This window comes from Macadamia integrifolia, chromosome 1, assembly GCF_013358625.1.
Source record: "Macadamia integrifolia cultivar HAES 741 chromosome 1, SCU_Mint_v3, whole genome shotgun sequence".
Taxonomy (NCBI): domain Eukaryota; kingdom Viridiplantae; phylum Streptophyta; class Magnoliopsida; order Proteales; family Proteaceae; genus Macadamia; species Macadamia integrifolia.
The window spans coordinates 14,717,510-14,738,350 of record NC_056557.1 but is presented as its reverse complement, the minus strand read 5'-3'; the positions used below and the strand labels follow the sequence as shown (position 1 = coordinate 14,738,350).

At 37.6% G+C, this 20,841-nt stretch overlaps 1 protein-coding gene across 1 annotated transcript; it reads left to right on the top strand.

The window, feature by feature from the left end:
- Positions 1-776: 776 nt before the first annotated feature.
- On the top strand, positions 777-2,116 carry LOC122077430. Its single transcript, XM_042643377.1, has 2 exons — positions 777-1,399; positions 1,451-2,116. Exons 1-2 carry the CDS (start codon positions 786-788, stop codon positions 1,791-1,793), a joined length of 957 nt encoding a protein of 318 aa, XP_042499311.1. The 5' UTR covers positions 777-785; the 3' UTR covers positions 1,794-2,116.
- Positions 2,117-20,841: the final 18,725 nt, after the last annotated feature.

Genomic DNA, 20,841 nt, shown 5'->3' with positions numbered 1-20,841 from the left:
ACTTCGGCTGTAGAGAACCCTTCGTCGTTTTATTTAACAATTTTCGTTGCAAGAGGAAGATGATGGCTGAGTCGAGTAATGATACTAGAATCGGACATGAGCCAGATGGCTGGCCTCCGGATCGTGGTAGACAGGCTTTGATTACTGATTTTCTGAAACCAGATTTTCCAAGGAAGGATTCCAGATCGGCTTCTGCTAATAATGATTCTAGATTTGTAGTGGGAGGTGAGGTTGATCGGGTCAAGGATGCAGATGAAAATAGGGAGGAGGTGCGACGATCCTACTCTACTGTGGTGGGTCATGCCTTGCCGGAAGTGGGAACTTTACCTGATCCTATTCACGCTGGAGCCTACACCAAGATCATAATCCCACAAGATGCCTATGAGGAAAGACTGCTACGGTTCAGGTTTGCATTGATCGGGAGGACGAACTTTAGATACCTTTCAATGGATGACATTCGAAAGGAGGCGAAGGAGAATTGGAATCTAAAAGGCGGAGTGAAGATGGCTCCTATGGGGAAGGGGTATTTTCTTTTACAATTTGAAAGGGAAGGAGACATGGCAGCCATGTGGAGACGAAGTCTTACAAGAGTCTGTGGGCAGATCATCAGATTCCAGCCTTGGAAGGCAGATTTTGATGTTCATGCCAAGAACGTCAAAACCAAGTTGGTTTGGATCAGATTTCCCGACCTGCCACTAGAATACTGGCACGAGAGGATTCTGCTAACAATGGCCAAGGCATCAGGGAGACCTGTGGCACTAGATAGACGAACTCGATCTGCGGCAATGGGCGCTTTTGCGAGAGTCCAGGTTGAGGTAGAGATTGGAGCTACCAGACTCGAAGAAATCCAAGTAGAACGAAGGCAACCAGGAACTAACGAAACATTCTGGTTCAAACAAAATATTATATATGAAGATGCCTTGATCAGATGTGGTTTCTGCAAAAAAATGGGACATTCTGTCCATGTATGTAGAGTGAGAATGGACGCAGAGACCAGGAAGGAGTCGCAGCGCAAAGAGATTATTCCAGGGGCGACCTATGTAGATGAAGAGGAAGGCGTCCAGAGCAATGGTCACCGGAATGAGAACAGTGGCCGCCGGAATGAGCAGAATCCAATGGCTGGTGCGTCTAACTTGGAAAGATTTTCCTTACTTTCGAAGGAACGATCTCCTTCCATGTTTGACTCGCACACTTTAAGGAACATGGATGGAAAATCAGTTATGCATAATTTGAATGGAGACATACAAATATGCCTTCCATTAGAAGAAGAAGGGAATATGGAAGGAAATAATCTAGCTGACACGAATTACTTGGATGATGGGGAGAATGACTTGGATGATGGGGCGGATTCTATGGATGGATCGGATAATGGGTTGGTTGGTGGAAATGGGTCTCTTATGGGTCAACGTTCCTATAGAAATGTTGTTTCATCTTGTGGAGCTGGGAACAGCACCCATAGGGCCATACAAGAGAAGGAATCTTCAAGCTCCATTTACCATGGTAGTGGTGATCGGATGATGACCCTGTCTAGGCATGGCGAGCAACATGAGACTGGTCAGTGCCAAGCACTGCAATGGTACAATAATGTCATCTCGTCATTCAACCCTCTTGAGATTAATGGTGGCACGGTGGTGGTTAATCATAAGGAGGTAGAGCAGATAGACAAAACTCTCTGCGAAAGGGAGGCTTTGGATCTGGTTCCTGGAAGACAGGGAAAGGGGAAACACCTGACCAATACAGAGCAGACTTTGCGAAAGTCTGGCCGTATTGCCTCATCAAAAAATAGTAAATGAAAGCCCTCTATTGGAATATTAGAGGGATAAAGAAGGCTGCCGCAAGGTTAGCTTTGAGGAATATTTTAAGGGACAAAAGACCTGATTTCCTTTGCATTGCCGAACCTATGATTCCCTCTGACGCCTTTCCTACGTTGTTCTTCAACAAGCTGGGTTTTGAACCTGATTTCATCCATAACGAGCGTCTACGCGGAGTCTCAAATCTATGGCTGATTTGGCGAAGAGGTGTAGCAAAGCCTGTTGTGCTATCGTCTTCTGAGCAGCAAATCTCTGTCTCTGTGCAATGGGCTCAGGAAATTTTCATCTTATCTGTAGTGCATGCCTAAGAGCTGCTAGAAGAGAATTGTGGACCGACTTGGTGGCAACCCATCCTGGGCTGACTACTCCTTGGATGATTTTTGGAGATTTCAATGCCACCCTTCTCTCTTCTGAAAAAAGGGGGCCTGGAATTTTCAACCTAGGGTCAGCGGGAGATTTTGGCGCAATGGTGGATACTTGTTCACTAATTCAAGTTCCTTCGCAGGGAAGGAAATTCACATGGACTAATAACAGGAGAAGGGGTCATGTCTCTGCAGTGCTCGATCGAAGCTTTTGCAATGAGGCCTGGATTTCTTATTTTCAAGAATGTCACCAATTTGTCTTGCAGAGAGTGGCGTCTGACCATACTCCCATTTTGGTGGTGTCTGAAGGCTCTGAAAGACCAAAAAACTGTCCTTTTCGCTTCCAGAGGTTCTGGGCAGACCATGAGGGTTATCTAAATGCAGTTAAGTCCTCCTGGGTGAATGACATTCCTGGATCGCCAATGATGGTTATGGCTCAAAAATTAAAAAGATTGAAGGTCTTCCTGCGCTCCTGGGCAAAAGAAAATTTTCCAAATTTTAATTTGGAGATGATGGAGGCAAAAAAATGCATGGAGGAGATCCAGAATGAAATTGACAGAGATGGGATAAATGACTCAATTTATGCCAAAGAAGCTGATGCAAAGACCAGATATCTGAAGGCCCTGAAAAATTATGAGAAATTATGGGCTGAAAAATCTCGTTCTAGATGGAAGAATCAAGGAGATAGATGCTCAAAATTTTTTCACATCTCAGTAAAGATTCGGCGAATGAAGAACTCCATTAAATCTCTGAAGATGGTTGATGGGACCCTGATCTCTGATAGAGAGCAGATCAAGGAATTTGTTGCGGGTTTTTATGAGCATTTTCACAAAGGTACTCGCCTTACCAATCACATGGATTTATTGCAATGCATTCCTAATGTTTTGGAAGAATGGGATAGAGGTCGATTAGATGGTATTCCCTCTGACTCTGAGATTAAGAATGCGGTGTGGGATCTTGATCCAGATAGTGCTCCTGGACCAGATGGATTTCCTGGAGCTTTTTATAAATCATGTTGGGACATCATATCTTCAGATTTGTGCAATGCTATCAGATGGTTTTTCAGAACCGGGTTCATGCCTTACGGCATTAATAATAATTTCCTGGTTTTGATTCCTAAAATTGAAGGAGCACTATCCCTAGACAAATTCAGGCCATTGTGCATGGGAAATTTTCTATGCAAAATAATATCAAAGATTCTGGCTATGCGATTATCATGTGTTCTTCCAAAAATTATCTCTGAGGAACAGGGGGCCTTCCAGAAAGGGAAGATCATTCATTCCAACATATCACTTGCCTCGGAGCTGGCAAACATGATGTTTGCATCCACAAGAGGTGGAGGTATGGGTTTAAAAATTGATATCCAGAAGGCGTTCGACACTATCTCTTGGAATTTTATTTTTCATGTTCTGAGGAGATTTGGATTTTCTGAAAAATGGATCTCTTGGATCCATCAGATCCTTGTTTCTGCCAGAATCTCAATTCTGTTAAATGGTGGCCCTGTTGGATACTTTGGTGTGGAGAAGGGTCTGAGACAAGGAGATCCAATCTCGCCTATGCTGTTTATCATTGCTGAAGAGGTTCTTTGTAGAGGCTTATCTGAGCTCCTAGCCAATAACAGCATTAAAGCTCTATCGGGTCCTCGTGGGGCGATTATCCCTACACATATTCTTTTTGCTGATGATGTTTTTATCTTTTCTAATGCTTCCATCAGGTATGTTAAAAATCTCAATAATTTTCTCGCTAAATATCAAAGCTTCTCCGGCCAGAAAATAAATTTAGACAAAAGCAAGCTTTTCTTGGGATCTGTTCCTGCCTCTAGGAAGCAAGCCATTGCAGAAGAGCTTGGTATCTCCATTTGTAACTTCCCCACCCGCTATTTGGGGGTCGAGATCTTTAAGGGAAGGGTGAAAAAGGAGTCGCTAATCCCCATTCTGGATAAAGTCAAAGGGCGTCTAGCAGGATGGAAAGGGAAGATTTTGTCCATGGCTGGACGAGTGGAATTGGTCCGCTCAGTGATCTTGGGAATGATGAACCATTGTTCAGCTGTATATTGGTGGCCTTCATCCCTTATTGCAATAATGGAGAGGTGGATGAGAAATTTTATCTGGACAGGTGAGATTGATACTGCAAAAAAAAATTTCAGTCAGATGGGATCTTTGTTGCAGGCCTAAGGATGAAGGTGGTTTGGGACTGAGAAGGCTCAGAGACATAAACAAAGCCATGCTTTGTAATATGGTCTGGAGGGTCAAGCATGAGAATTCCTTAGCATGCAAATTCTTAAGGGCGAGATTTTTGAGGGGTGATGGTTCCTTCAAAAAGTCCTATAAGCCTTCATCGATTTGGCCAGGCTTTAGGAAGATGTGGGACTTCATGACCACCAAAGAAGCCTGGATGATTGGAAATGGGGACAGCATAAATTTCTGGTCAGATAAATGGTTGGGCGGCAAATCCATCCTAGAGCTAGTTGGCCTGGAGGGAGAGTCGAGTCTTCTCTGCAAGGGAAAGGTCAGTGACTTCATTGAAAATTTTAAATGGAAATTGCCAAATGTTATCTCCCCTTTGCTGCATGATATTTTTGAGAAAATTCGAACCATTAAAATTCCATCTTATCCCTGTGAAGATATGTGCCTGTGGAGTCTATCATCTGATGGGATTTTCAATTCTAATTCTGCCTGGGAAGATATTAGGATTCGTAACCCGAAAGTGCCATGGTTCTCTTTGATTTGGGGTAAAAAGATGCAACCCAGGGTGTCTATCTTTGGTTGGAGAATGGTGCACGACAAGCTCCCTACAGATGATGCTATTCAAAAGAGGGGCATAGTCCTTGTCTCTAAATGCAGCTTATGTGGAATGGAGGCTGAGACATCGTCTCATATTTTCCTTCAATGCTCCTACTCCGAAGAAATATGGCTCTTTTTTTGTGGATGCTTCAATGTGCAATGGCAGCCTGCTGGAACCATGGCTGATTTCCTCACATGGTGGAGAAGAAAACAGAAATCAGTTTGCTGCAAAGAGGCATGGATCATGGGGTTAGTAACAGTGGCTGATCACATTTGGCGCGAAAGAAATATGAGAAGGCATGATGGCAAGGAACGACCGGCAAGATACCTGAAGCAGATGATTCTAGAGGATATTCAGTTTGCTAAGCCAAGCACTAAAGGTGAAGTCAAGACAATGTCTGATCTCATTTGCTGCAGGAAGCTTGGTATTCCGATTCAGCGATCTCCACCAAAATCAATCTTAGAGGTTTTCTGGTGCAGACCCGAGGCAAATTGGATTAAATTGAATTTTGATGGAAGCTCAAGGGGGAACCCAGGCCGTGCAGGTGCAGGAGGAATTTTTCGTGATCACAGGGGAGGCGTTCTTGGCTCCTATAAAATTTTTATGGGTGTCTCGGGAGTCTTCGAAGCTGAAATCGAAGGCCTAATGGTGGGGCTGATGCGTGCTAGGGAGATGGGCATTCCATGTCTGTGGGTAGAGACGGATTCTAGTGCTGTTGCAATCTCTATCCAGCAAAATAAAATTCCATGGTTTGCTTTGCAGAGATGGATATTCCTCCAGCCATATTTGGAGAGTATCACATGGAAAATAACTCACAACTTCAGAGAAGCGAACTCAATTGCCGACTACCTGGCTAGAGATGCGGCGAAGACAGGGATATCAGCCATAAATGTTGACTTTCCTGCCAACATTAAGGATTTCATCAGAAGAGATGCTGATGGCAGACCAAACTATAGATTTGATTAGTGGGATTCTCTTTCCTCTGCTGATGGCAATGCCGAAGGTGGGGGTCAGGGAATCGATTTCATTTTTGATTCACTCTATTTTCTCAGTTTGATGTAGCTCTGTAATTTCTTCCTTTTTCTTCCATTTTAATATAATGATTTTCTAGCGAAAAAAAAAAGCTATGGTGTGTAAAATTCCCTTGCTCACTAGGAGGTCTCAAGTTTGAATCTCATGGTTGTCTTTCTTTTGGAGAATTTTGTTGAAGATTTCCTGCTTTTCACTCACTTAAGTGTAACATTTGAAGAGAGGGAGAAAAAGAAGAGAAAAAAAAATAAAAAAAAATGAAAGAAAATAAGCAAAAAAATTATAGGAAATTTCTCCAAGTTTATTTCTCTCTTCTCTCTTCTCCACCTTAACACTTTTGGTCTCAAAAAATCTCACCTACCAATTGTGGTTTTTCTCTTTTTAGGAAAAAGAAATTTGTTACCCTACCCCCTCATTCCCTATAAATAAAACTCATATAAGAGGAGGGGAGACACTTCATTCTTCTTCTAGTTGTTTTCTCTCTCCCTCTCTCACTCTCTTTAGTTTTAGTTCTTCTTTATTTTTTTTTTAATCACTTTTGTATTAGCTTTTTATTTCAATTAATGCAAGTACTCTTTTATTTTTATTTAGCATTTTATGTTTATGATTTATGCAATTGAGTTGTAATTTTTAAGTAATAGTTCTAGGCTTAGATCTAGGTAACAAGAAAACGAGTAGTGGAGCATCTCTTTTTTCAAGTTCAAATTTTTTTTTTTTAAGATTTGTTTTCTCTAGGCCTAGAAATTTCAGATTTTGTTCATTCTAGATCTGGTTTTTAGGGTTGGCAATATCTCTAATCACCAAGCTTTCAAGTTGAAGCATTGACTTAGGTAGGTAGGCTTCTTCAATAGTCTTCTCTCCCCCCTCTCATTTTCTCTTCTGACTACCCTTTCTTTCTTAATTTAGGATTTTAATTTCAGTCATTACATTATTGCTTTCCCTTTCCCCTAAGGTTCATGGCTAGTGTATGTGTTGGCTTTGCCCCTCCTAGTCATAGAACCGTCATTTTATTGTTTTTATTTTAAAATCCTCCCTTTCCCTAAAAGCAAGTAGAGTAACCCTTGTAAGAGTGACTCTCTAGTTAAGTAGGGAAGCTCATATTATGATGCATCCCTCAAACTAAGTAGAGAAACCTACTTGTGAGCCTCTCTCTAGCTTTATCCCTTTTTTTTACTTTATTTTTATTTCATCATTTTTTTCCTTCATTGTTTTTTAATTGCGTGTGGTGTTTATTTTTAGTTATTTATTTATTTAATTTTAATTGCGTGGCTTGCGTTTTAAATTCTTAGATGACGAATGGTTAGGACATTATTTTAGATAGATATGTTTATGACGGTAGTTAGAATTAGATCACAATCATTATTAATCAGTTCACTTTTGCATCATTAAAAGAAGCAAAAAAATGAAGTGGTTGCTCTCCCTATGTTCGACCTGTAGCTACACTGATCTGTACTCTTGTGGTTACATTTTAAGTCCTAACAGTTATTTTCCGTTGCCTTTTGGTTTGCATGGACTGATTGCTTTTCATCTTTGTATTTCTATTGAGCACGGAATAACTTTATGCCGATTGATGTATCCCACTCATCTAATAATATGAAATAGGGAATTCTTGAAGTCTCCCCCTCCCACTTTCCCCCATCACATTATACTTCTCAAATTTAGAGTGTAGACTCTTCCAATATTTTCACATTTTTTCATTCTAAATTGATTATCATGCAGCCTTCTTTGGGGAAATTTTGATTATTTTCCTTTCCCAACAACTTTAGTGTTTAATCCAAGATGGGTTACCCAAATTCAATACATTCTGAAAGTTTTTTCACATCCAAATGTTCTCTTCCATCTCTTTTAGCTTGGCCTTTATTTATATAGGTTTTAATGCCATTTGTGTTCTGCATTGTGATGCATGTTGTCTTTGGTAGACTGAGTTACTAAAACACATTTACCCAAAAAAAAAAAAAATGCATAGTTGAAATTCAAGTGTTGCTCAAATTGTTGATGTATGTGTATGTCATCATATATTTTATTAATGTATTTTTACCAAAAATTGAGAAAGTGAAGTCTCCCTATTACTTAAACGAGGGTGGTCTGAATCATGAACTACTTATCATGGCTTTTGAGTCCTTTAAAAGTAATATTCACTACCACTATATCTATGTAATTAGAGCCACATAAGAGAATGGGAATGAATATGAAAATATTGAAGGATCATTTGATGAGAGATGAAAGGAGTATGTTAAATGGGCTGCAAGCATGGCTTTAGAGCTTGGTGTTGCTGTTACTTGGGTTATGTGCAGACAACTTGATGCACCAGAAAACATTGTAAGTTCTTTACACTTATATTATCTTTTATTTTTCTTTGCAACAAGTATTATCCATCTTGACTAAGACATAAAATGTTTATGAATTAAATGGAAATTGAGCATCGGAAGTTGTTTGGTTTCTTGGTTAATTGCAGTCTCTTAGTTTTGTATTTTTATTTTCTTTCACATTTAGATTCCTACAATGCATTTCACTGTTATGGTTTCAGGCCAAATTCTTATAACAATTCAGCACTTGGGATGGGGGTAAGATCCTAGCCTAGCATATTATAATTACATGCGGTTAACTTTGTCCGTTTCATATAAATTTCTTCAAGATGCATTCTAAAACCGAGGCATAACTCACTAGCTCAGTCCATTTTTTGGTGATGATTGGAATGTTGTATCGATTGGGAAAATTTAGAATTGAAAAAATTGGTGGTAGTGGTTTGCAGTTCCCATCATATCTTCATCAAGATGTGTTCTAAAAAATTGATGGCAATGGTTGTAATCTGACTGGAGCAGTGTCAATTGTTTCCCTCACCTACAACTAATTCACAAAGAAATTGGTCTGAATAATGCTTTTTTTTTTTTGACAATATGAATCTCTCTCTTTCTCTCTCTCTCCCATATGCATGTGCTCACTTGCTTGTTTTAGTTCCATATGCATGTAAAAATTATACATTATAATTTAAATATGGGTCTTTCGCTCAATTGGTAGAGTACTTGTGGTGTGAGAAATGATTTCATACCTCAAGAGGATGGTGGTTCAAATCCGTTAGGTCCTTTATCTATATTTTCATTTTATACTCAATGATAGGGTCATGAGAATATGTGTTTTTAGACTGAAAAACTTAACAACTTTTTAAATGAATTTTGTTGGAGGGAAATGGTTATGACTTTTAATTTTTCCAAGATATTAATTAATGAATTAGACCAAATTAGCTTAAACATGTGGGACAAATTAGAAAATTTGATTAAAGTGACAAAATTTTCTCAAAAAAATATTGAGCTTGAATCAAGTCACCCGTGAAATGATAAATGGTTAAAAAGGTTTAAAAATCAATCAAATGTTTAAAAAAATTCTTCCGAAATTTTCAACATCTCTCTCTCTCTCTCTCACTTTCTCTTCTATGTTCAAGAGCTGTTGGACACTAGAAAATTATTTGAGATTACTGACTATAGTAAATAAGTGAAAATACGATGAATGTATAATTTTTGTCCACAAAAATATACACACTAAAAAATAAAAAATTTGCCACATGTCATTTTACTAGTATATATATATGTATATATATATATATATATATATACATTGGGTGGGGTGATATACCTGTGCAATTTTAGGCTGACTTAGTGCAGCAACAAATGCAGGAATAGGTACAGGATGATAAATTGGGAGATGATGCAACAACAAGAATTGATACAGCCCAGCCAAGTACCTTCTAGGCCCAAGAGGACTAGGAAAATATTTTTGTGGGCTGCTGATTATGTCAACAGTAGTCTAGAACTTCTGAAGGAATGATGGGTTATGAATTTGAAGAACAATTGTAACTCCTTGGCATTATATGTTAGGCATATTTTGTTGCATGACCGTGGAGTATCTTTAAGAAGAAGACAAGAGGAGAGATTATAGCAATTACTTGAGAATTAATTTTGTTAGACCAAACAATAAGAAATACCAAAATAAATAGACAATAATTCGGCACGACACAGAGATTTAACGAGATTCACATACCAGTGTGGTGTGCTACGTCCTTGGGCGAAGAAGAAGATGTTTTACTATGCAGAAGAGAGAATTACACCTAAGCAGTGATGAAAAAACTTGCTCTAAAACCCTAGCTCGAAAAAAACCCCCAAATTACAATGATTTTCTCAACAAAACAACAAAACATTATATACTCCAAGTTGCAGGTCGACCCATCGAGTCACGGTCGATTCGATCGAACCATACCCCTCTGCTTCCATCTCAAATCTCAAAAAACTTCCTATTCGAGTCGCCACCAAAATATGTCGGAGCGGGTCAATATTCAAAATAAGGTCAAAAATTCGAGACAAACTTAACAAATTTATTTATGTCATTTAACTCCACTGTAATCAGGTTTAAGGACAACTATATAACTCCTAAACAAACTTTTTGAAAGGGGAACAAAAAATCTTATTTGCTCTGTTTTTCTTGTTCTTCAAACTTCTCACCTCCTTCTAAAGGATTCTCACCAGTTCGAAATTGGTCTTATCCTTCTCAGCTCATTAATTCTCTCCCTTAAATCCAAACCTCCATTCTATCAATTGGTGCTTTCATCCTTCCTCGTTCCAATAGCTGATGGTACTTGTTTGACAAACATTGATGAAGCCATTAAAAACCTTCAAACTCTCAATCCTTCACAAATGCAAAAGACGACAGAGTATTGGTCCAAAACCGATTCCAATTTTGCTGATATCACCAAAGTCTTACAATAGTTCCAACTTCAGTTGTCCGCAATGGATGCTAAATTTTCTACTCTACCACAAAACCCTAGCTATTCTTCTAGATCTGGCTTTCATCCTCCATTTGACACTGCTTCTCATCCCCCACGTGGACCTCAATCTGGCCCTAAGTATATGAGATTGGAGACGCCCCGTTTTGATGGCATCGATCCTTCGGTTGGGCTTTTATGGCTTAGCAATTTTTTGAATACCATTCTACCCCCGAGGATCAGTGACTCAATATAGCTTCTTTTCACATGGATGGACCTGCTCTATCTTGGTACCAATGGATGTCCGCGTTCTTAAAAATCATAAGCTCGATCATGTGGGTCCAAATCAGGGTCTCCATCTCGCCTTATTAAATAAGTCTAGGCAAATCTACATTTTCAGAAGTAGAATGCCTTATTGCAAAGCTGGCCTAAGTTTTTAGATGCATTAAAGACCAGATTTGGGCATTCATTATTTGAGGATCATCGTGGAGCATTATCTAAGTTGACGCAATAGGGCACGGTCGCTGAGTATCAATCCAAATTTGAAGAACTCTCTAATAATGTGAATGGTGTCCCTGAACATTTCCTTATTAGTATCATTATCTCTGGTTTGAAGCTAGAGCTCAACAGAGAGCTATTGGTGGCACAGCCGCAGTCAATAATCCAGGATATTTCCTTAGCAAGATTATTTGAGGAAAATTTTGTGGCAACTGGATAGAGTTTCAAACCCTTTTGGTCACGATTGGGACCTCTTGGAGTTGAGTCTGTTTTGAAGAGCCCGCCCAAATCAATGCCCACGGTCCCTATTATTTGACCGCAATTAAGTCCATTAGAGATGAAGGCCCGATGTGAAAAGGGTCTTTGCTACAATTGTGATGAAAATTTTGTAGTAGGACATAAATATAAGAGGAGGTTGTTTATGTTAGCCATGGATGACTCAGAGTTCGTTGAGGTCACATACAACAGTTTGGATGCTGATCAATTAGAGACAATTGCTGATGGAGTAGATTTAATACCTGAAATCAGACTTCATGCATTAGCAGATCAGCTCAGTCCAAAAACTTTGAGAATTACTGGTTTTTATAATGAGCATCAATTGCACATACTTATCGATAGTGGGAATACCCATAGTTTTATTCAAGAATCCATTGTTGTTGTTTTAAATTTTCCAATTACCCAACTAAGCCCTTTAAGGTTTATATTGGTAATGGAGATTTGCTTAACGTGTAGTAAGCACCGTAAGGGTGTACCTCTTAAGCTGTAGGGTACTATGTTTGTTATGAATGTGTTTGTTTTTCCTATTAAGGGGGCTAATATAGTCTTAGGCATTCAATGGCATGAAACTTTGGGACTCATCTTAACTGATTACAAAAAATTGTCCATGGAGTTTGGGTGGGAAGGGACACCAGTTTCATTGGTGGGGGGATCTTGCCTTCATGATACAGATTTGTTAGTTAGTCACTTGAAGAAACTAATCAGCAAGACTGAAGTAGCTTCCTTCTTCCATTTGAAGGTTGAAAGTATTAGTGATTCAGTCAAACCTGCATGGAAGTCATTACCTGCCAGTGTTCAGACAATCTTGCAAAAATTTCAGTAGGTCTTTACAGGTCCCACTACCTTACCTCCTCATAGAGAAATGACCATAATATTGATTTAGTCCCTGGAGCTATGCATGTGAATGTGTATTCCTACAAATACCCCATTTTCAGAAAAGTGAGTTGGAGAGATTGGTCACTAAAATGCTTCATCAAGGCGTAATCCAACATAGTTGCAGTCCCTTCTCATCTCCAATGTTGCTATTTAAGAAAAAGGATGGTAGTTGGAGGTTTTGTGTAGATTGTAGGGCAATAAACTCTACAACCATCAAGGATAGATTTCCTACTCCTACTATTAATGAACTATTGATGAATTACATGGAGCAACTGTGTTTGTCAAACTTGATTTGAGGGCAAACTATCATCAAATCAGAGTGAAGACTGCTTTTAGAACTCACGAAGGCCATTATGAATTTTTGGTGATGTCCTTTGGCTTGACCAATGCTCCTGCCACCTTCCAGGCCACCATGAACAGTATTTTCAATCACTTTTTGAGAAAATTTGTGACTCTGTTCTTTGATGATATATTGGTTTACAGTGTGACCTTAGAGGACCATCTGCATCACCTGGTAGAAGTTTTGCAATGTCTAGCTGACAACAACTTTTTACCTAAAGGTAACAAATGCCAATTCTGTCGACATTCCTTGGATTATTTGGGACATATCATTTCCAGCAAAGTAGTGAAACCTAATCCTCAAAAGATTTCTACTACGGTATAGTGGGCATTACCTAAAAATCTCAAACAACTGAGAGGATTCTTGGGTCTTACTGGCTACTACAGGAGATTCATGCGGCATTATGCTCACATTGCTAACCCCCTCACTGAGATGCTAAAAAAGGACTAGTTTCATATGGACTGACTCTGCTAGAATGATTTTTTATGCTCTCAAACAGGCTATGACCACAACTCCAGTCTTTGCATTTCCCAATTTCATCAAAATGTTTGAAGTAGAGAATGATGCATCAGAAATGGGAATTGGGGCAGTTATACTACAAGAAGGACATCCTATTGCCTTCTTGAGCAAAAAACTTCGTGATCACATGAGACAAGCTTCTGCATATGTTAAAGAATTGTATCCACTAACACAGGCAATCCAGAAATGGAGGCACTACTTGTTGGGGAGACAATTCATCATCAAGATTGACCATAGAAGCTTGAAGAATGTACTCACTCAGGTTATTCAAACACCTGAGTAGCACTTTTTTTTATCAATAAGCTGCTAGGCTATAGTTACACCATTGTGTATAAACTTGGGAAAGAGAATGTAGTTACTGATTCCCTATCCAGGTCTACCATTGATGGCAAGAATGCTTATCTCCAATATGATATATAATTATGATCATCAGAAAATGGCAGGCACAATTTTAGCATTCTCATCACCACTGTTCCACAGTATTGCCTTGATTCAAGGAGAGAATGATACTGATTCAGAATTGCAGGCTCTCCATAATCAGTGGATAGAAGGAAACTTGTCCTCCAACGACTATAATGCGATGAATGGGATATTGCTCTTTAAGGGTAAATAAAAATTAAGTGCAAATACTTCTCTGAAATCTATCTTGTTGAAGGAATTTCATAACACATATTTTGGAGGACATGATGGGGTGTTGAAGACTTATAAGAGACTGTCTGTGAATTTTTTATGGCCTGGTATGCATACTGATGTGGCTGAATATGTCAGGCAATGCCTTGTGTGTCAACAAACCAAGTATACTACTAATAAGCCTATAGGTTTGCTCATACCTTTACCGATTCCCTCTCAAGTTTGGGAGGAAATTTGCATGGATTTTGTGGTTTCCCTTCCAGTAGCTAAAGGGAGTTTCAAGTAAATGATTGGGTACTTCTGAAACTACACCCCTACGAGCAGCAATCCTTAGCAGTCAAACTAAACCAAGTTGAGTAAGAGGTTTTATGGCCCATACCAAATCAGTCACAAAATTAGCCTTGTTGCATATAAACAGACCTTACCCTTCACCAATAAAATCCACCCAGTCTTCCACATTTCACTCCATAAACCTTTCCATGGCCCAATCCCTACTATACCAATACTGCCATTACCATCTCTGTCATGCAGAAATTAACCTGTAATATCCCTATTAGCCATTCTCATAACCAAGCAACTCATACATAAAGATGCCATTATACCTCAAGCTCTAGTTCAATGGGATGATCTGCCCGTTGAGGACTCATCTTGGGAGAGTTTAACTGATTTAATGGAGCTTTTTTCCTACTTTGCACCTTGAGGACAAGGTGTTTTTTAATGGGGCGCATGATGATACACCTGTGCAATTTCAGACTGACTTAATGCAGCAACAAATGTAGGAATATGTACAAGATGATGTAACAACAAGAATTGATATAGCCCAGCCAAGTACAGTGCTAGGGAAATACATGTGTGAGCTGCTGATTATGTCAACAGTACTCTAGAACTTCTAAGGGAATGCTGGGTTATGCAAGACATGTTTGTTGCATGACCATAGAGTATCTCTAAGAAGAAGACAAGAGGAGAGATTATAGCAATTACTTGAGAATTAATTTATTAATGCCATTTAACTCCACTGTAATCAGGTTAAGGACAAATATATTACTCCTAAACAAACTTTCTAGAAGGGGAACGAAAAATCTTATTTGCTCTGTTTTTCTTGTTCTTCAAACTTCTCACCCCCTTCTAAAGGAGTCTCACCAGTTCGAAATTGGTCTTATCCTTCTCAGCTCATTAATTCTCTCCCTTAAATCCAAACCTCCATTCTATCGTGGGGAGGAAGTGGTGTGGTAAACTTTTGATGGCCTTCTAGGAGATCTTTATTCTAAAAGGAAAATAATAAAAGGGGACCAAGGCCGTCAACTGGCGTTGGAAAGAGTATCAGCGAATAGTACAAGGGATTTATCAACCCTATAATATAGTGGGCAGATATTGGCAACCAATGGTAGCTTTCTTGCTCCCAAGGTGTTGGAAAACTTTGCACAGGAAAAAAAAAAAAAAGATTTTATTAATGAGTGCCTTAATATAAATATTTTATATGATAAAACAAAAAACATAATATAGGAAATCTATAACCTTGATAAAATCCAAGCCGAGCGCTCTTAAACTATAAATAGAAGGCATCACTGATATTTTATGACTGGACAATGGAAATCAAATTTTTTTTAATGCAAAATCACCATTCATTATTTGCATGATATTTGGTTATAACAACTGATTGCTCAAAATATTCATCATACACCATTGTGTTTTTTGTTTTGGCTTCCAAATGTTATGTTAGAATAGGTAAAGAAATTATGATGAGGAAGCTTTGCAATAATAACACATAGGAAGAAAATCAATCATATGAATTTATTTGGATTGTAAATATGTAATCGGGTCGAATCATGTGTGGAGAAACCAGCCCAACTCGTGGGCTACGAGTGAACAAATCAGTTAGTAGGGAACCCGGGTACGATTTGTAATTTATATAATTTGGTTAATTGGGAACCTGGTTAGATTTATAATTTATATAATCTGGCCCCAAAATCACCATTACAAATGTTATGCGTTTGGAATCAATTCATTTTTTATTTATTTTTGGTTAACAAGGAACCCTTTGAACCTGTTCGGTTTTATGGTTCAAACCAAAATGTAAACCTCAGTTACACACAACTTATGTAACAGATCAGAAACAGAGGGACTTGAGCTGTAGATATTTGTTAACACACAGCGCCTTCGGTCTATGATTAGGGGTTCCAATCCAATTCATTCAATTCAATCAAATCCAAATCAATTTAGGATTTTGGATGAACCCGTTTCAACCAGCTTCAGTTTCAATAAGAGAGACCACTCGACACCCTTTGTAACATGATTAGCATGTGGTTTTTGCTTAATATAACACTTAATTTCATAAAATTAACTTGTAATTGGCATGCAAAAAGTCATATTGGTTAAAATTTTCATACTTTGTTTAGTGTAGTTATAACTGGTCTTCTTTTAACCCAATTAAAATAATGGGGCACTTGATTTCATGAAATGTATTTAGATTCATTAGCTCAATATGTGATTGTGTAAAGTAATGTAATTTAATTAGCTTTCGCTGCTTGGCATAACTTACCTACGTACTTCAGTTTATATGTATCATATATCACTTAATACATAGTATAACCTTAATCTACTTAGTAGTTTAATATAGCTATCACAAATGCACTTTGATATATGACTAGTAATTAAAATTTAATATAACCTTAATTAGTTAAAAGCATTTTACATCACAAGTCTAATTAGGATCTTACAACATATACAACTAACCTAAAAGATTAGTTTAAAATAATTGTTATTACTCTGACTAGGTTTCATAATACATTTAAATCTTAGATTTAGTCTTAATCTGTTATTATTGAGCTTTCTAAAAGCTTTTCACTTAAATTAATTAGATTATTGTTAGCTAAGTAGTTTTAGCTGTTCATTAAGAACCTTTCACCAACTAGTTCAATTTAAGAAATCATAATGACCATTAACCACTACATATCTAGGTGAGATTTATTTAATTCTAAATAGTTCTATTTTGGGTTCATGATACACACATCAAATCATTTAGGTTCTAAGCTTTATTTAGTTTAATTTACTTATTCTACTATAACCTATGAGGAATGGTCCAACCAAAAGGAGACCAGCCTTAGGGCGATGCAAATTGGGTGCTGACACGTTCCCAATCTATAATCTCACACTTGTCCAGAGTCTTGGTGTTAACTAGTGCTATCCATTGAATCATTAGTCTCTTCCCTTAGTTGGGAAAACATTTGGCCTCATGGCATTTAAAGTGAGGTACCTACCTTATTTTGGGTGTGGGCAATTGATGCTGCTTTGAAACTGTTAATTAAGGACCTCTTTCCTAACATAGGATATAAATGGATTTACCCTTGTGTTGGGAGTTTCGGACCATTTTATCCTTATACCTTACCATGGATCGATATTAGATTGATTAAAGATCAGAATTGGTCTTGACCGATATTGATCCAATATTCTAGGTAACCCTAAGTAATCTGATCCAATCCGACTTTTAAAACTATGACCAAGAATGCTGACCCTCTGTAGCCAAATCGAACTAATAAGAAAATGGGTGATTGGATAGGAATTTGAAGATTAGACCAAGCCCGAATATTTGAAGGGCGAGACTAAAATTTTTAGTTCTAGATATCCTTTGCTGATTTTAAGGGTTTGTTTGAATTTGGGTATCAAACTATCAATTGGTTATTTATGAATGAAAAATACGATTAAAGCTGCATATTTCTCGACTTTCTTGGGCTTCTGTTGAACGGGAGAAATGATTGGGGGAAAATTTTTCTATGGTCACTGGTGAGGATAAGGAGTTGATAAGAGGACAAGGTTTGAGGAATCAGATCGGATCGGTGTGATTTGGTTTAATCGGATTGGTATCGGTTCTGTTCGATTCCAATTTTATTTAGTGGATCTGTATGGATTGTAGGGTAATAAGGTAATAAATCTTATTTGTTTAAAAACAACCAGGGATATTTCTGTCCAATCGAAGCCAATACAAGCCCATGAATTAGCATCAGGCTATTCCCGATTCCATGCTTTTGCTCTGTTTTAATGAAAATTATCATTCTTCTTTATTAAAAAAAAAAATGAAAGATTTTTATTCCAATGGTGAACTATATAAAAAGGGATTTCTTGATATTCATCAGGAAGATCTTTATTACAAAATGTAAATAAAAAAATGGGTTGCGTTTTCTGTCTAAGAGTATAGCATGCATTAGCGCTTTCAAGTCTACCTCTCTATTCCCACATCAGAGGGATAAATATGTCATTTGATATGAAGAAGAGAGATAGAATTAGGGACGCATTAGCGTACACTGTGCTCCTAGACAGAAACCATTTCCCATTATAAAATCATCATAAAATTAAAATAGGTTCCATTGATGAGTGCCTTAATATCAATAGAAAATTAAAACATAAAATGCATGTCAAGCACTCTTAAACTATTATTAGAAGCCATCATCAATTTGTTATGAACCATGGACTTGTAAACAACATGCATTGTTTGCATGATAATTGGTTATAATAACTCATTTCCTACAATGTTTGACATATACCATTATTATTGTTTTTTTTTTTTTTTTTTTTCTTCCTCTTAAGTTGGATGTTTTGTTAAGGAAGTATGAGGATCAAACTTCGTGGTACTAAGACATTGGTGGAAACCAATCATGTAGCTTTATTTGGTTACTCGGTAATGAGAAAAAATTGTAAAAACTATTTTTGGAGCACCATTGACGAAGATGGAGGAGTTTGTAAGCAGATTTTTGAGACATTCAGTTGTTTTATTTTAGGGCATCACTGTGATGATTCTGGTCATCCTTTCTACCATATAAAAAGGATGGTAACAGAATGCTTAACAGAGTCGCTATTCTTTCATTAGAGAAAAAAGGTTCCTATTATTTGTATGTGCTCTTCATATTTCACTCATTCGATAAGTTTTGATTTTTTTCTCATATAGGAAAAAAGCGACCGCCCCTGTTAACATAGTCTTTTGAAATTGATAGTGAAGAGGCTGAAGCTCCTCAGTAGCTACGGTTTTGCTCACAAAGTTCAAAATCTACAAAATTTACGGATGACGTAACGATGATGGTAATTGAAGTTTCTGTTTGAAGAATCACCAATCCTGTATGGGAATAAGGATTTAAAGATTCATTTGATGAATATCATTCCACTTCACCTCCCTAGCAATAGAACACCAATTGAGACTCAAACATGAAAAGGATAGAGAAAAGACCAATGGACCTTTTAAATCGTTACACCATCAAATGGAATGATTGTTGATTTCTACAATGCAACATACATGTTTGACATGGTGATGCAGTTGGATAATTGATTTAAGGAAAAAATTAGCTTTGATTTGATTTCCTTTTATTTTAGAAACAATTTCTTTTAGTAGTAGTTAGCTTTTAATTTTAGATTAGTTTCAATTTTAAATTTGTCATCATATTGATGCTTCAAGTTTTCTTTTATAAGCCATGTAATTCACTAATAAGAGATAGATTTGAAGTTATTTTGAACATTGAACAACTGAAGGATGCTTATGGCTACCATGAATGCTTCCCTCTTTCCTATCCCACTCTAAAATTCTTCTTTTATTTCTTTTCTTTTCTTCTCTCTTCTTCTTCCCCTTTCCCTTCTTTTGCTGTTTAACCCTTTCTTATTTCCTATTGTTATATTCTGTTCTGGGATACTCTGTTTCTGGGCAACGTTAGCAGTACCACAAGTGTGGATCGATCTCTTTCTTGTGAGACTTGTTTTGGCCAAGACTTTGATCAAAGGTAACCCTCCCCTAGGCAACACCAACCCACAAAGCAGCTCCTCCAAAGCTTGATGTTGCTGTGAAGATATCCAAGTCAGATCTGGATCTGAGTTCTGCCATCGCCAAGCACAGTTGCAGGTTCAAAACTCATTCAAACCTGAACTGTTGAGGTTTTCTGGTGTTGGAGTCCTTGTCATCCTATCATTGTGAGCCTTCGTTTGTAACTTCAAGCCAAACCGAGTCCTATCAACTTGAGGTTTCTTATTATACCACTATTTTCTGTTTTCCGTCGTTACCTAAAGTTGAAGAAGGTGATTTTTTAAATTTACAAGTAAGGACAACTATTTTATGAATAATAATAAACCCCTTATTCTGAAAATTGTATTCTATTATTTCTTCCTTACAATTACATAATACCCCCTATTAGTTATTTCTTACTCTTTTAAGTGCTTGGTTGTTTCTAAAATTACAAGATTGCCCTCAACCCTTAACATTAAAATATTTTATCATTTTTGTGGGCCCTAAGAGATCCGATTTCAATATTTGAAAACCGGATCCGCATCAAGTGGTATCAGAGCAAATTTATTGCAATTATCTAAACATGACAAGCCACTTCACTAATGTTGAGTTGCATAAATTATATCGTGAATTAGCTGAGAATCAACAGAATAATGATGCTAGGCTTGAGAGGACTGAAGCCAAGTTTGATAAGTTTATAGAAGAGATGACTGCCTTTATGAAGAGGTTTGACAAGGGAGCTGAAGAAGGATCCTCTACACTACCCCCTCAGATCAACATTTTACAGATCAAAGATATACCTCCGAGGTAGCAACAACAACTCAATCCAGTTGTCCCCCAGGATGTTACCCAATAATTTTTGACAAAGATTATAGTATCAAAGTTGAGATTCTAGAGTTCAGTGGTGAAAAGGGACCTAAAGAATTCCTAAACTGACTTACTAAAGTGAAGAGAATTTTTGCTTATAAGTCTCTTCCAGACGTGAAGAAGTGTGAATTCATCCTCACCAAGTTTATTAGGTATGCATGTTCATGGTGGGATGATGTACTACATGCAAGGTTTGTCAGAAGACTTGGACCAGTTACCAATTGGGAGGTTATGAAGTAGATCCTAACTGAAAATTTTGTTCCTCTTAATTATGAAAAGGTAATGTTCCATAAATTACTTAACTTGCAACAAGGTAATAAGGATGTGGATTCCTACAC

Excerpts from the sequence above, each read along its gene's own strand:
- LOC122077430 (XM_042643377.1), top strand. The coding sequence starts at position 786 with ATGGGCGCTTTTGCGAGAGTCCAGGTTGAGGTAGAGATTGGAGCTACC. Across the intron at positions 1,400-1,450 it reads GGTGGAAATGGGTCTCTTAT|CACCCATAGGGCCATACAAG; the intron begins GGGTCAACGTTC and ends AGCTGGGAACAG.